The sequence below is a fragment of the Antrostomus carolinensis genome, unplaced genomic scaffold (genome assembly GCF_000700745.2).
Source record: "Antrostomus carolinensis isolate BGI_N321 unplaced genomic scaffold, ASM70074v2 scaffold4060, whole genome shotgun sequence".
NCBI lineage: Eukaryota > Metazoa > Chordata > Aves > Caprimulgiformes > Caprimulgidae > Antrostomus > Antrostomus carolinensis.
The window spans coordinates 2,835-20,295 of record NW_010288944.1 but is presented as its reverse complement, the minus strand read 5'-3'; the positions used below and the strand labels follow the sequence as shown (position 1 = coordinate 20,295).

Here is a 17,461-nt window from a genome sequence, read left to right as displayed (position 1 = left end):
AGCAGGAAGAAGGAATGGATGGAGGATTGTTTCTACCCCTTGCTTCGCTCTCGGCTCAGAGGGCAGAAGAACACACTTGGTGCAGGATCAGATCGGCGCTCACAGGTGATTAAAGGTGCCAATCACAGGTGCATGAAGCACATGAAGCCCTGGAGCAGGATCAGTACTGACACATACTCAGGAAAGGTGTGTTTCATGGTCTTTTATGAAATGACTATTAGGTTACCTGGTGAATAGGAACAGAACAGTGGTTATCACCCATCAGTTACTGTTTATCTCCTGGTTTGTCTATCTAATATATCCACTGATTCTACACATGTAGTAGGCACTATCATAAATGCTGTATGTAAAGAAACAATCTTAGGAAGTATGCCAATACCTGATTTAGCTTAAAATTGAAATATTTAGGTCATGCTTTTACTTGATTTTTTAAAAAATGGTTAAGATGCTTATCTTGGGGTGGGGGGGAAGATCTTTCCTCAATCTGTACCATAATGAGCCAAATATAGACAGTAAAAACAGTATTCAAGAAGATATCAAAACTAAAATTCCATATGGATAAATGTACCCATCTTGAAAATGAGGATATTAAATCACTACATGCTGTGCTTAAAATAGCATCATCAACGCTTTGGTGCGGAACAGAAAAAGCTTAGTAACCACTATCAAATTAAATTAAATTGAAATCACAATCTAACAGCTGTTAAAATAGTCCCCAAACTCCCATTCTCCTCTTGGAAAAGCTAAAAAATTAGCACTAGAACTATTTTAACAGTATGTTTCAATCTGATACGTTCAACTTCAAAGTGTTAGAGAGAGAAACCTACCTTCCAGACCAAGTCCAAGTGTCTAAATTCAGGCAGTGCAAATCATTCATTCTAGTTTGCTAAAACAAATAAATAAAATCCCAGTTGAGTTCTATTAAGCAAACAATAAGCAAAATATTTCAGCAAGGCCTTCCCAGGACAGAATATTCCAAGTAACAATATTTTGAAGAAAACTGTACCCAGATGCCTTAAAACAAGTGTGTGTTATGTGGCAGATGAAAAGCATTTCTTCTCAATAAACTCATGCAACTCTCAGAAAACTACCTGTTTGGAGTATTTACAGTAATGCAACAACAGTATGGGGCCAATTTTAGCTTTTAATAACAGTTTAATAGTGAAGAACTCTGTGATATTCAGATCCTGCCAATGTATTCAATTTTCATCCATCGCATTCACAGTAGGTAACTGCAGAAGACAAAATACATTGTCATTTCCTCTCATGATTTTCCTTTGTGTTCTGATCAGAACTATGCACCCTCCTGCCTGGTCACTTATTCCTTGAAATAATCAAGTAGGTACTGTACTCAGTACTTGACATCCCATAAAAAGTTCCTCACATCTGTGTTTTTTTCTCTTTTCAAGAAGGCAAACCCTTTCACAAAGTTATTACTAGCAACAACAAGGTTTTATGACCCCTTAGCATTTGCCATCAAAATAATAAGATGTATCAATGAGAACAATGGGAAATCAATACACTTGCATATCTACCTGTGTTTTGAGACGAAGTAATTGCCTTAGGAACATAAAGGGGGTGGTGGAGGATATAAGACAGAATTTATTTGCTTTAGATTGTAGCAATATTTTCAACAGCTTGCAGGACGCCTGAGTGATATCTGTGATTCTGCTAGGTACTACAAAACAATATCTGAGAAATAGGGAAATATATCTTGCCTTACCTTACAATTTCTTTTCTCCTAGGGTAGTCCATAGATCTATTAGAATAAGCCTTTCTCCAGCTTGCAGATCCTTTGAGGCAGAAACTAGACTTGTCCTTTAAGTCAGAACAGGAGTAGTTTTACCCCTGAGAACTCAGCCAGCTAGTGAGTCTGAGACTTCCAAACCTGTCCATCAGAGCTACTGAAAGTCTCTCAGAGTATTTCAGGAATCAGCAAGGTTTTTCAGGATAGCTGTGGCCTCTGATCAAGTACATGCTAGCCCTTTTCTGTCTCAGGGAAGAGAATGTTAACTAGCATTTTGGAAATGCCTTTAGAGAGGCCAACAGGTTAAAGAAAAGCAGTATGAGAGGGCTTTTGTGCACTGCCTGAGAAACTTCATCCCCGCAAGAGGGTGACTGTGACAATACAGTGTGGTCCAACTGACAGCTAGTGGAACAGATCTGTCTGGCATGACAAGTCTATTCAGTTTCCTGCTCCTTCAGGTGGCTTTGAAAGGGGATGAGGAACAAATTATACAAGCAGAAAGCAAAATGCAATTTACTGAGTATCTTCTGCTGTACCTGTAACACAGCTAGACATTTGGGTGGGGAAAAAGCAACATCCTGCCCTCTAGAACTAAAAATATTTAAACATCTTGGAATAACAGTTTGGTACAGAGGACATCTCTTAAAGAAAGGGAAGAAAGAAAGTTGCTGTTTTGTTGGAAAATAAGGTTTCAAGAAGATCCCGTTCAAGACCTCCTCGCTGACTTTCCTTTCCTAGGCATTAGGCAGAAGATGGAGCAGTTTTCTGTTTCTTGGTCCCTGGGAAATCAATGTATTATAATCTTTAAATTCTCATGATTCAACAGATTGACAGATGCATTAATTACATCAACCTCATTTTGAATTCAAAACACAGCATCAGTTGGACACGTACGCCTAAGGTTCAGTCCTTTAACACAGCTTTAACAAACGAAAATGCCTCGTGACCCGACCCTTGTTTTGGGAAACTAAAGCACACAGGTTACAGAATCATCACTTGACATATGCAAACTTCTCTTGCAGTTTCTCCTGTATTTCTAAATGCTGCCTACTATATTTAATCACTTAGCTGATAATCCTAAAATGATTCTTAATTGGCTTAAAAGCATCAAGCCTCATAAGAGGGTTTGCATTTCCCTTTGAGCTACAAGGACTCCTTAGACATCCTACTTATCTCTGGCATGTTCATTTCTTTGCAGCCCAGTAAACATTAAGCAGGATCTGCTTTGTCTCAGGATTAGCTTTCTAGCATGATGAAAGGCATTAAGGGTGACATATTTACAGCTGGCTGCTGTTACAGTCAGCTCTGTGCAGCTCTCCATTCTGAGATTTACCATCAGACAGCTCTTACAGCTCAAATCTTGGTTAAGAGAAGGACTGCAGTTCAATTTATCTTCTGATCTTCACTGACAGAAAGGGTAACAGAAAATATAAACATGCATACATTAAGGCATCAGATGTGTGAGGAGTTGCTGGAAAGACTGTTTCATTACTTCATCATTCTTTACATGAAAACTTTCCACTTAAATCAAACATGAGACTTGCATCAGCTCCTGGACTAACTCTCCTTTTCTTCCCACTTTCTCCCATTTCTGTTTTGTTTTTTTTGTTTTCAGGGGCTTACCTGCAGGAACAGAGTCCACATAATACTTCTGAGCCTGTTTTCAAATGATTCCTGGTACAATTGATTTTGATCATCATCATCATCATCATCTTCTTTTACCAGTTCTAGCTCCAAGTTTGGAAAAAGGTGCCCTTTCCTCCCAGAAAGATGAATAGGAGAAGCCTCATGACACTTCCTGGCCCTTTCTGGTTCCTTGTAGAGCCTTTTCCCTGGGAAGATTTGTATTATGGTGAACTAGAAGGAGAAGGAGGCGCAGAGCAACCCCGTATTTGCTCCTTAATTTATGGAGAAAAGCAAGACTTCATCCTTTGGGGAAGAGTTACTCCTGTTGTCAGGAAATGTCGTGTTTTTTTGATGTCTTTAGCTTTCCTTTCTGTTTCATGATTTACATTAATTCCTCAAGCCCCACTGAATGTTCCCTAACCTTTCTAAGTTTCCTTCCATTTATTTCTAGGATAGAAAGTCAATCAATAATAATCACTAAGGTGAAAATTACACTTGCTGCTCTCCTACAAAATTAAATATAGCTTTCCAAAATTTCACTCTTCTCTGACATTGTTCCCAAGCGGTTTCCCTGAAATTTTGCAAATGGTTATTAAGAAAGCTGATGCTACCCAAGGAAGAGAAAAACCTCTTCAGATCAGAGCCTTCTTGTACTTCTGAATCCTGTAGTCAAATAGTCAGAGTTAAAGAGGGCATGTCCTCTTAGGGCACATCTAATGGTGCAACAGCACAGTGGAGGAATGACAGGTGAGCTCCAGTTTATCAATAATTTCACTTGCAGAGGCTGCATGAGAATCCTAGCTTGAGTTACAAAGCAACAGGCACAGTGCAGCAACCCTAACTAGCCTGGACACAAAACTCAGTGCTGTTCTGTTTCTGGTGTGAAGAGCTCTGCAGCACACAGAGACAGCCCTTGCTAACAAAAAGCCAGAGGGAGCAAGGCTCTGAAGGTTGAGGAAGGGTTCAGAAGGTCTCGAGCTGCACATTTACTTTTACACATCTAGGTTTCTTTCCCTCTCATGTCTGCAGGGTTGCTAAATGAGGAGCAGGATTCAGTTCAGCTGTGGTTAGCAAGAGTTCATTTATACAGCAGACACCAAAGAGCAAGTCCATAGCAGAGGCACAGGGCTCACTTAGCCTGGCATGGCTTACCCTGACACACAAGATTCAAGTAAGACTAGATACTTTTTCAATATCTCTTCTAATATCCCTTTATATTTTAATTTGCAAATTAAGTTTGTCCAAACTTACAGCTCTGGAAGCTACTGTGTGCAGTTCTCTGATCTCAGTCAGAGGTGGGGCTTTAGCAACAATTCCAGAGATCATGAAAGGTCACACAATGCAGATTGGCAAGAATAAACAGGATTCATTGTGGTTACTTTCCTTTCTGATTGCTCTGAAAAGTTACTTGGTTAAAAACTTTTCCTGCAGCTGTGGGAGGAGATGCAAACTGAAAAACTGGCTGGACATTCTGTGGCCATTCTGAACCTGCCTTGGTCTGTAGGTCTGGTTTCTGTCTGAGCAAGCAGGAGTAAGCCATTTTGTAACAGAACTGTAGACTTTCCCTGAGAAGAACACTGTGTCAGAGTACAGCTTCTACAGCATGAAAAACAGGGGATAGGGAACAAAGTGCAATTTTCCACTGTTTTATTTGCAAGTACTTGTGAGAATACAGGGTTTAGGTTATGGCAGCTTTCCAAGATGAAGTTGGCATGTGTTCCTTATAGGGCATTTCCAACCAACAGTTAATTCCTTCTCTTTCATCTAACAAAACTATAGAAACACAGCACTGAGGGCTTTCAAAAGCTTCTTCACTGTTACTTTTCACAGTAGCAGAGACAGAAAGCATCGAGTCTCATCTTCTAGCTAAATATGATTAAAGGCTCTAAATTAGCTGTAGGTAAAAGGAGCTAAAAACTTAAAAAAAAAAAACTATGGAAGAGTACACAGTAACTTAAATTAGGAGGTTTTTTTACTTGCCTTGTAGAAACTGTTTCTCACATTCCTGATAAACTCCAGCTTATACAGAGTCCTTGAAAAATATCATAGAATCATAGAATGGTTTGGGTTGGAAGGACCTTAAAGCTCATCCAGTTCCAACCCCCCTGCCAGCAGCAGGGACACCTTCCACTAGACCAGGTTGCTCAAAGCCTCATCCAACCTGGCCTTCAACACTTCCAGGGAGGAGCAGCCACAGCTTCTCTGGCCAACCTGGGACACTGTCTCACCACCCTCACAGTAAAGAATTTCTTCCTAATATCTAATCTAAACCTCCCCTCTTTCAGTTTAAACCCATTTCCCCTTGTTCTGTCATTAACTGCCCTTATAAAAAGTCTTCCCTATGCTTCTATTATTTTCCCTATGCTTTTGCAGTTTAAAAAGTTACAAAAAGAGGTGGTACACCTTCCAGCCCATAAAGAAACTATCCTCACAATGTACAAACCATAGGGGAGCCTGCATTAGTTAAGACTACCTACTACCATCCTTATTTCTAGATGTAACACAGGAATCTGTTTCCTTTAATGGACTGCTGCCTCAGGTGTAAATTCTTACATTAATGCTTCAGCAGAGAACTGAAGAGAAAATCTCTGACTAGTACTATAAAAATTAAGTGTGTTGCTGACAGGTTTTAGTATTTCCTTGCCTACCAGTGGTGGTTTCAGGTTTGTTGAGTACAGATAAGCAGGGGGATGATGCCTATGACTTTTTTTTTTTAAGTTAAGAGCTACAAAGAGTTAAGATTAGCAAGAATCTAGCCTTGCTTTAAATATGCATCCTGTACAGACAGCTCTTAACGCTGCCTTTGACTATTACCTAAGGGACAACAGATTTAAGATCCTCCCACAGTGTATTAAATAGTACAGTCTTGGATCAACTATCAGGAAAGCAAATATAAGCCTTACTCTTGCAGGAAAGAGCTTATATTGGATGCACAGAATAAAGCTGTTAACAGCAATCTCTACGGTATGCTGCACGTATTCTGTTATCAAGGGCACAGAGCACACTAAAGGCAAAGACTGAGACTGCAAAATTGACATTCAGAGAGCAAAGAAGAGGCTTAACTGGACTGGAATGGCCTGTGCCTGCAGTGGCCTGTGCTAGCAGATAACATCCTGCAGCATCCTGTACCAGCCTGAGCGTACAGAGACCGGTAGCTTTGTATCCAGACATTAGAATCACGTGCTGCTCTTTCAGACATCTGTATTTCAGTCAAAAAACTGACAAAAGTTTAAATTATAAAACTGCAATCTGTTATTTCCTACCTTTCAGAACCACGTGTTGCAATTGTAAATCTAAAAATTCCTTAATCCCCACAGCTATTCTGAACTTCACTTTCCCAGAAGGTAAACACCAGGGTATGAGAGGTGTGTATGCGAGTAACTGACTGCTCTTACACATTTCCTCTTTCTTTAGCAGGGGAGAGGAAGCACAAGCTAAAACTCAGTTATATTTACTACTTGCTAGCATTTCACTAAGTGAAATGGAGGGAAAAAGAAAAAAGCCAGCAGGTTTGGTGTATAAATCTGCTGAGCTGTAGCAAGCACAGAATGCTAGCATCTCATCATTTATTTAAACCTGGTCTATCAGCAGGCTTGCCTTTGTTCCACTCAAAAACCATCTCCTACAGAGGCTAACGCACACATCAACCATTTTTGTTGATTTAGAAACATCTGCATTTCCCTTTCTGCATGTTTTCCCTTTTTGGGACAATGTATGCTTCATCATTAACACTACAAACAGAACGACAGGCTCTTCTTGTAATGTAGAGGGGGATAAAAAGCAGCATCCTGGATTCAATCCCCCTAAGATACAGGTTAGGCCAAAGACAGTTGGGATTTTTGTTTTTTTCTACTATAAAATAATTTTCTATAAAAAAGTAACTGCAAAGAAAATAATATTACTGCCAATAAAATGTTTTAATTAAACACTAACCAGCACTCGTCCTCCAAAGATGTAACCTTTATTTCCCAGCACAGCACACGTATGAGCTGCTCGAGGCTGAGGTGGATCTCCACCCTAGAAGAACCAAAAGAAGAACCTTCAGAACATCATCAGCCAAGCCAAGGATAGTGGCAAGTCAAGATCACAGAGACTGCAAAAGTGAGGCCAAGATGCATCAGAATGCTGACAGAACTGCAACTTTGAAAGGAAATAATTTGTAGTCATGTCCAAGACTCCACAGACATTAAAAGACAGACACACTTGCCAAGGACAGTTTTTAAGTGAGTTCCCTCAGTAGCTAATATTTAATATATTCCCTCTTGGTCTGATTTATCAATGCTTTACTTAAGTGAAATTCAATTAATTTATCTTTAATTTCCAAGCATAAAATTACAATGACACATCAGATATTGCTGATATCCCCTGTGCAGCTTTATCTTTCCAAAGTACAAAACATCAGGAACTGGTACTAAAATCTCTGGAAATCAGATCTTAACATTTGATGTTATATCCAATAGCCACTTGTCAAAAAGTCTTCCCTATGTAAATCAGAAATAAAGACAGCAAAATTGGCTTTTACTTTGCAATGGTAATTTCATTTTTTCCATTTAGTTTCATAGGAATTTGAGAACATTCTATAGAGACTATAAAATAGTGTCAGACAGTCATTGCAATACAGTACTTCTACTGAGTTATTATGTAAAATCACCAGGATTTTATGAACCTTTATAGTACACTATCATATTAATATCAATAAATAGAAATGTGTGTATTACTATTTCACTGGGAAAGTGAGTAAACTTGCTCCTTTGGAAGACTATTAAAATAACATATTTGCCAAAGAATATCTGATCTGTTTATTCTAAAAATACAGCATGACTGGGAGATAATTGTTCAAAAGATTTTTTGACATTAACTCCTGAAGGGAATTCAGCAACTCCATACACACTGTGCTCAAAATAACGAGTGTGTAACCCTCCCATACTAAACATTTATCTTTACCTCACAAAGAACAACTAAATGAGCAATACAACTGGCCTAAATGGCCTAAATGAGCAATACAGCAAGTTTACTGTCTCTCCCCTTCCCTTCTTTAAGTCTGTGAAAGCTGAATGGTGAACCAAGAAGTCTAGATTTCCAGACCATTATTGTTCTTTCAGCCCAATATAGAACCATAGAATGGTTTGGGTTGGAAGGGACCTTAAAGCTCATCCAGTTCCAACCCCCCTGCCAGCAGCAGGGACACCTTCCACTAGACCAGGTTGCTCAAAGCCTCATCCAACCTGGCCTTCAACACTTCCAAGGAGGAGCAGCCACAACTTCCTTGGGCAACCTGTTCCAGTGTCTGACCACCCTCACAGTGAAGAACTTCTTCCTAATATCTAATCTAAACCTCCCCTCTTTCAGTTTAAACCCCTTTCCCCTTGTTTTGTCATTAATTGCCCTTATGAAAAGTCCTTCCCCACCCTTCCTGGAGCCCCTTCAGGTCCTGGGAGGCCGCTATAAGATCTCCCCGGAGCCTTCTCTTCTCCAGGCTGAACAGCCCCAACTCTCTCAGCCTGTCCTCACAGCAGAGCTGCTCCAGCCCTCGCATCATCCTGGTGGCCTCCTCTGGACTTGTTCCAGCTGCTCCAGGTCTCTCTTGTGTTGGGGGCTCCAGAACTGGACGCAGTATTCCAGGTGGGGCCTTACAAGAGCGGAGTAGAGGGGGAGAATCACCTCCCTCGACCTGCTGCCCACGCTGCTCTGGGTGCAGCCCAGGATACGGGGCTGCATCAATATACACCGTCCTTCCCACTGACCTATCAGCTTTGTGACAAGGGGGAGGCAGGGGAAAAGAAGAAATCTCCTGGCAGACCTTCATCTTTCATGTGGTCAACCCTCAGTTATCTGTGATAGGTAATCTATAAGTTATTATAAATTATACACAGATACAGTCACCCAAATGGCTTCCTATCGAAACAGTTCAGACAAAGGGGGTTTGTTAACTTCAGTTTGGCACCATAAAAACCATCCCTGTGTTTCTACCACCCAAAGAGCTTTGCTTCATTCCAGAAGGTCTTTGCCAGGTGTGGCAGATGATGAATACAGAGCTGGCTGGGGTTAATGGTTGTGCTCCAGCCATGAAACTTCTCCAGATCCAAAGCCCTTGGCAGGGCCTACAAGGTCACCCAAGGTTGGTATCACTGCCACAATCCCTTTCTGCAGGACCCAGGATTGCTTTGTGAGGAGCCACTGAAACACTTCCACACCTCGTTCCTCAGCCCCACTCTGCTATTCCTACACTAAATGGTTTTCTGGAGTATTCCAGTGTCTTGTCTTTCCAGTAATGGAGTGCTGACAGTAATTTTATATCCCAATAGTTGTGTTAAAGCTTTAATACAAAGCTTTATCTCAAGGCTATGCCCTAGATACAGAATACTGTATCCACATTTCCAACACCTCTCTGAAGCTTGTGATATTTTTTGCATCAGAAATAGCAAAACCACCAGTCTAGTAACATCCTGTGGGGAAAAAAATTCCTATCAGTTCCAAATTTTCCACATTTCAGAGGCACTGAGTGTCCTCCTATTTAATGTTATAAGCCTGAGCAATACTAAGCATATTTAAATTACTCGTCCCAACATCAATTTCTAGAACACAATAACTATTCAAAATGCAGTAAGATCACAATTGTGTCAGAAGACAAGACTGAAAAACACTCACTCTAATTGCTGGTTGAGACCAAGTTTGTGTGGTTGTGTCAAAAACATGAACATCATTATGCCATCCCCAGAATATCTGTCCTTCCTAAAAAAGAAGTTAAAAAAAATTAAAATAAGTATATTTTATTTTAAAATCTTTGTGCTTATTAACAGATAGAAAGCCAGAAGTGATCTATCAAAAATGAAAATAAACTAAAATATAGAATTTTATTAAAAGAAACATATTTTTATTAATATGTTAAAAATATTAACATATTAATATTTTTAGTAATGATGCAGCAGCTCAGGTCTAGTTGAAGGTCAACAGCATTCAGGAACGTTAGGGCTGATGACACTTTCAAAAATGGGCTTTGGGCTCCAACATGAGTCACTGCAATAGACAAATTCTACCTTCTAATTTTTAGTGTAACATGCTGAGAAAGAAATAGATTGTACAAAGTAATACATTTCTGTAAGTCAATATTTAACATTTGATGTAAGGATCTCTACTGCCTTGAATATCTATCTGTTTCTTATTAATTCCTGTCACTAAATACTCAAATCAGTCTCCTCCTTTCTATTAACTGTACAAAATCATTATAGGAAACCAGCTAATCCAGGCATCTTAAAATAATGACATTTACTCTGGTTAACAAATTACAGAAATTAACTGAAAGTACTTGCCAGCTTAGGCTTGTGAAGCTACAAATTCCCTATTGTTATTTCAAGGAAATAAACTCTAAAATTTTCTGGCAGTTTCATATTTAAAATATGTCTTCAGATTTAAAATGCTGCCTTTGTTCCTGCTCTGACAGCATTTGGTTTCACTGCACTCAAAGCCCAGCACTGGGTACTTGGAATATGCTGAACACCCACTGCTCCCAACATGCAATATCTGAAATTTCCAATCTTAAGTAGAAGATTCTAATTTGCATTTCTGCTGCTGCTGCTACAAATTAAAAGAAAAATCAGATAGATTTTCATATTTACAGAGTATAGAATAAAAGATGATGTTTTGGCAATCAGAAAGGACAAATCATTCTGAATTGTGACGAATCTCTTACCCAAAATGCATCGTGGACATCAAAACAATCACTCAGCTCATTATGCTTCCGACAGCCATAGCCACCGAAGTATATTAACCTAAAAGAACAACAACAAAATATAGTTCAGTTAGCTGTTTTGTAAATAACATTTGAGTGAATAAGCTGTAATTATTAATCTCAAGTTTTGGTTTACCTACTGTACTATGAATAATATAAACAACTTAAAATATTTCATATTGCACCTAATTACACAGCAAACCTTACTGAGATGAAGGTAATAGTTAAGCTCCTCAACCAGCCTGACAGAAATCCACACCACAAGCAAGGAAGGAGATTGAAGATACCTCAGAATCCCTACTCTCTGTTCCTCCATCCACAAGCTCATTGATCACAGTCACATTTTCAGACACGAGTCTCAAAATAACACATAACACACAAGGCAGTGAAATGCTCCTGCTAGAACTGCTACCCTCTTCTGTTGAAATTCCTGTGCTCCTGCTGTATTTCTGTCTACGTCTTTTCACAACAAATGTTCCCAAGGTTCAGCCCACAGGCTGCCTGTGACCCACAAAAATCTTTCTCTAGCTCATAAAGAGATTCTTTCAACTAATCACTACTGAATATATTGCATTGCAAGTATCGTTACACACCTCCCAGCCTAATATTCCACCCATGAAATGGCCATCCATAAGTAATGGTTCCTAAAGTTTTGTTTAACTTCAACATTTGAGGATATTTGGTATAGTTGTTAGTGATCTTGGGAGAAGGCAATTTAGGAAATGATGGGATGGTGAAGGTCATTCCAGATTGACATTCCTAGGGAAACAGAGTTACTGAAAGCATTGTGCAACACACCACAACATCCTGATCTGCAAATACTCTTCTGAAAAGGTGCATAGCTCGTCCCCAAATACTTCTGTTCAATGACAAGGTTACACTCTGCCTCCTAAAACAGGTAATTCTCTCAGTATGTGGATTACATGATACCCTAAACAGATAAATTTAGTTTTGAATAATCTTGTTGATAGCTAAAGAGAACTTATATTGTCATTTCATATGACACATATGAATTACAATTAGAATCAGAATTACAAAACCAAAATATAGTACTGAGAGGCATTATATATTTACACAAAACCTCTCTAGATGTGGAGTCCAGAAACAGATAAATCATTCACACCTTATAGTCTGCACTGGATATCACATTCTTACTTGTTTACAGTAACTTTTACAACAAATCACTGACATCTGTGACCAGATATGCCACAATACTGGGAAACTTTCCATAATAAAACACAAAATCTGAATATAATAAATATTTATTACATTTAATATATATAATTTATTTTATAAATTATATAATTTACTTATATAAATAAGTACAATATTTATTTTTAGCCAAGTATTTTTTCTAAATATACTCAGCAGCTTTTAGGACACAAATAACCAGGCTGACTTGGTTCTCATACTCACTGAAATGTCTTTGTAACTGTCAGTATTTGTATGCTACTGAAATCCTTGAAAACACACTAAATATATTTTATTGCAGGTAATAATTGAATGCTTACATAATGCAACAAATAAAACCAACGTCATTTTTATCCTGATTTTTAAAAGGTGTTAAAATTAAAACCATAAGTAACAGATGCACAATCTAAAGTCTCAAAGCATTCCAGAAACTTTCACTACATTTCCCAACCCCCTCCTAAAATGGGTTTATACTTACCCTTAATTCAGCTCACACGTGAGAAAACTCTGGTAGAAAGTTGTTAGGAGAGTTACACAAAATCCCACAGCAAGTCAAGCTAAGAATTAAAGAGTTTCATGAATCCCAAACCTGTGTCTCTTCACTTTCTAGTACTTCCTCTCTGCAATTAACACATATTAAATATTCTTAATGTGTTACCTGTCCATATACACCCAGCAGGAAAGCTTGTCACGTGGTGTAGGAGGTTGACCTTTAAAATTTGTAATTTTTTTCCACCTATAGGTTCCATTTTTTGTTCGCAAATTAACATAATACAGCTTAAAAGAAAAAAATTACAATATTTTCAGTATAAACGATGTTGGAAGAATCCAGCACAAATCACCACCAAAAAGAACAACCCACCTCCCCCAGAATATGCTACTTCCTTTGGAAAAAAAACAAGAAAACCCCTAAGGAAGTGAGTGTGATGTTTACAATATGTAGCAACGTATAGGAATAGTCCAACAGGCCACAAGAACACAGTTAAAGCATGAGAATGAGCACTGAGTTTCCTTCCCTTCACTCAGCCAGACCAGATCTGAAATATCTTGCTCCTTCCAGAGCCAACTGAAAAACTTGTGTGAGTCAAACAGCTCCCAGCTCAACTCTGCTGGCAGAATTTTCAGTAGTTCTGCCCAACATCACTAAGGAACTGCACAAAAATCAGCAGGGGTTGTGAACAGACATCCGAGTGCAGGCTCCAGTGCAGTTATTTTCCACTCAGGACTGAATTCTGGCTTCATTCACACTAAATGATAAAAAACAGCTCATTTCCTCTATTTTCCTACTCCAGTTTCAGCTACAAAAAAACCTGGTAGCTGTATTTTAACTTTAATTATTACCTGGTTATATAAGAAAGGTAATCACTATCAAAGACCAAAAATAAAAGTGATATTCAGAGATCAGTTGCAATTGTGGCTGCCACCAGATTTTTTTTTTAAAAAAAAGGGGGGTGGGGGAAATTGGGAAAGCACAGGCAGTTTTCAGAAGTAAATACAGAAAGTTTCACACAAAGGGTCTCATTCTGAACCTATGATTCAGTGAGAAATGAAAAAAATAATTAAAAAAAGAGTTGAATGTTAGAACAAAAAAATAAAACAAATAATAATAAAAAAGAGTTGAATGTTAGAACAAAACCTGAAGTTTTCTGTCAGTTTAAAAGTATACTTTTCCTAGAAAAATAAAGCTTTCCCTTAAATTTCTCCTGAACTCAAATGCAAAGTACATCAGACAAAACATTATTATTCATGTCAGCATTATTATTCATTCAAAAAACAATATGTTAGGAAAGAAAAGAATACAATACCCGATTACTGTATCCTTTATCATCAAATCCACCAAAAATGTACAGCTTCCCATTAATGCTTGCCCCACAGCTTCCTGACATGGAGGTAGGCAACTCTCCTTCCATCAGGTGCATCGTCCTGCAATTTAGCACACACATTAAGTCTGTAATGCTGCTTTCAAACCTGCTAAAATTAACCAACCCAAACCAGATGTATTAATCATTTTTATACTTAAAACTAAAAACACAGTTGCAATGTTTTGGCCGTAACTAGCACTTGAAGCTACAGCTGATACATGAAGTCAGGCTCTTGTGGTGTATTTCGAGTGCACGTGTTTATGGAGCATCTCCATTCTTCTGAAGGTGAAAAAGAGCATTAATAGAGCTGAAACATTAATTATTCAAAACCTGGAAATAACTATTAACTCCAAAACCTCCTGAAATGAGAACATGGTTTAGCTGTTGTTTTATTTGATGTTATTTTAAAAAACGAAAAGCTGAGGCAGGAGTAGAAATGAAGGTCAGAAGTACTCACTAATTCTGGCACCCCATATGCCACTCCCAAAAGTGTATTTTGCACCGTATTTAGCACAACTTAAAAAACCTCAACAATGCCAATTTTAGCAATGACTTCTTTGTTCTTCAGCAGCAGCAGTTTCTAGTCTTTCCCTTGCTAATCTCACTTACAAACCAGTAACTTCCTGTGATGCAAATTCTAACATCACACCAGCTCAAGCTTCACACAATTATCTGATAAAACTCAATTTCTGCCGAACTCACCAGGCTGAGCATTAAGCCAAGACTGAGCTTTGAATCATTACTCCACGTTGAAAATAGCTCCCTGAGGATCTCAAATTTCTACAGAAGATGGGAACCTGCATTTCCCTCTCTCACACACACACACAGAGCACACATGGCTTGTTTAGGATTCCCACCTTGTTGCCACACTTTCAGTCTCTGTGGATGTAGCAGCCAAACCCCAGTCTCTCTGTGCTGGCAACTCTATTTGTCCCTGCTTTGCCACTGACATCTCACAGAATGGCCTGGATTGGAAAAGCCCTTTAAGATCATCGAGTCCAATCATTAACCTCACACTGACAAGTCCCCTATGACTAACCCATGTCCCTCAGCACTGTGTCTACACGACTCTTCAATCCCTCCAGGGATGGGGACTCCACCACTGCCCTGGGCAACCCCTTCCAATGCCTCAGAACCCTTGCAGCAAAGAAATTCTTCCTCACATCCCATCTCAACTGCCCTGGGCACAACTGGAGCCCATTTCCTCTTGTCCTGTCCCTTGGGCCTTGGTTGAACAGACCCACCCCCACCTCTCTCCACCCTCCTTTCAGGGACTTGGACAGAGCCAGAAGGTCTCCCCTCAGCCTCCTTTTCTCCAGGCTCAACCCCCCCAGTTCCCTCAGCCACAAGGGAACTCAGCACACTTGTGTTCTATAATCGCAGTTGCTTTCACCCCACAGTTGCTGGCTGAAGTTTCCTTCCCTTGCCATGCCCGTTCACTTTTCTCAGCTCTCCACCTGACTTCACTCTGTGCCTTCCAAATGGGTCCTTAGCCCAGTCTCCCTTCTCAGTCATGGCCTCCCACCTTCAAAGCCTCATTTTTCTTCTCTGTGCTAGGTCTAACATCACACTTGTTGTCCCAGTCAATTCCATTCATCCCCTTCTTCCAGGCATCCACATCTGGATCAGATGCCTTCATTTTCTATCACTGGTGGCTACACAGAAGAAGAGGATCCTTCCAGCTTTGAGTTCTGATGCTTGACCTTCCCCCAGCCTAAAAGAACTGGAGGCAGCTATTAAGAAGAAAGGCTTTTTATGTGTTAAATCACCAGATGTGGATGAGGCATGTGTAACAGGGCACCTGTTACAGCTGCTCAGGGCACCACTTCCAAAGACCCTTGTTCTGGCACCAGCACTGCCACAGGCCAGCCCACCTTCCCCTTCTCTGCTCTTGCTCTCTCACTCCTGCTTGTCCCTGTGCCACGCGGTGCGCTCAGCTCTACGTGTACAACTGGGCTGTGAACTGAACGAGACCAAGAACAGATCCAGGTTAAAAATAACCCTGAAAAAAATAAAAAGAAGTTATATTTAACCCAGATCAGTTTCCTGATCTAATTTCCCATGTGACCATAGAAACAGCTGTACCCATACAACTGATACGGGGACATCAGGGGTGGAAACCAACCCTTTCACCAAAAGAAACAGACAGAAAAACACAGTCTCAACAAGGGTACAAAGTTAAAAACAAAAAAGAAAGAAAAAAGACTTGCTAGAACTTCACAGCTCATCATACACAAACTGCTGTTTGCCAAGTCAGTGACTTGGCTGCACAGATGTGGAACTTCATACGTACTGCAAGTCACCTTCCTGACCCAGCCCCCCTCCTCTTTTCCCTCCAAATTATTGCTTTGAATATGAGTATGCAAGAAACACATAAACAGGTGGGGGACTAGAAAAACAGCTGGCAGAAAACACATATAAACCCAAATAAACCCAAATGGATACTACTTTGACCAGACCACACGCAATTATTGTAATAGAAACCACTGGAAAACTTTATAAAGAGGCATTGTTCTCTCTCCTCACATCTGATATGTAAACATAACAAATATAAAATGTAAAGATTAAACTGCTTGGGATGTGCAAGGTCTGGTTAGTTATGAGTTATTTATGCAAATACACTCAGAACACAATTAAGTAATAACAAAAAATACCCAATTGTAAATAGATCAAGAACGCAAATAGCCAGTGTTTAAATATTTATTTTAACATAAAAGTTATAATGTAGGGAGAACTAAGCCAAAAAAAACGCCCAAATACAGTGCACCTGTTTTAACAACAGAGCCTTAAAGCAACCATTTAATACATTCTCTTAAAAAACCCAATTATACTTAAGGAATTAATGTGCTTCCTAGAGTTAATTTGCAAGTACATATGCCAGTTCTTCATTCTTTACATTAAATATCTGCTATTTAAACTCCAGAGGACGTGACCAATAACTCAAGCAACTGAAGTCTTTTTACTGCAGCTAACTGCAAAGATCTATGCAAAGATCAACTTTCTATATTAATTAAATTATGCAACTTACCATAAGCCGCTATCAATTTCATAGATCCAGAGCTCATCATTAGGCAGATAAACTTCATTTTCTTCAATTGACTACAACAAAACAAAACAAATTTGCAAATGTTAAATCAATTATGCATTATACACCATATGTTTTCACATGAAATACCAAATCACGTTACTTAGCAACACGGAATAATCTTAAGGAGATAATCTACCCGAGCATAAGTCATACCCCAGCATTATTGTTCTGATCATTACAATTTGAGACAGGCAGCTCAATAATGCTAATATTTTACA

At 39.2% G+C, this 17,461-nt stretch overlaps 1 protein-coding gene across 1 annotated transcript in view; it reads right to left on the bottom strand.

The window, feature by feature from the left end:
* The window catches only part of KLHDC1 (kelch domain containing 1), a gene marked incomplete at its 5' end in the record, with an annotated part of 28,590 nt that extends 11,336 nt beyond the window's left edge, over positions 1 to 17,254 (bottom strand). The window contains 7 exons of the mRNA XM_010168234.1: positions 828 to 886; positions 7,307 to 7,390; positions 10,022 to 10,105; positions 11,064 to 11,142; positions 12,952 to 13,070; positions 14,099 to 14,216; positions 17,184 to 17,254. Coding sequence (XP_010166536.1) covers positions 828 to 886; positions 7,307 to 7,390; positions 10,022 to 10,105; positions 11,064 to 11,142; positions 12,952 to 13,070; positions 14,099 to 14,216; positions 17,184 to 17,254 — 614 coding nt within the window. The remainder of the gene's footprint in view (positions 1 to 827; positions 887 to 7,306; positions 7,391 to 10,021; positions 10,106 to 11,063; positions 11,143 to 12,951; positions 13,071 to 14,098; positions 14,217 to 17,183) is intronic.
* Positions 17,255 to 17,461: the final 207 nt, after the last annotated feature.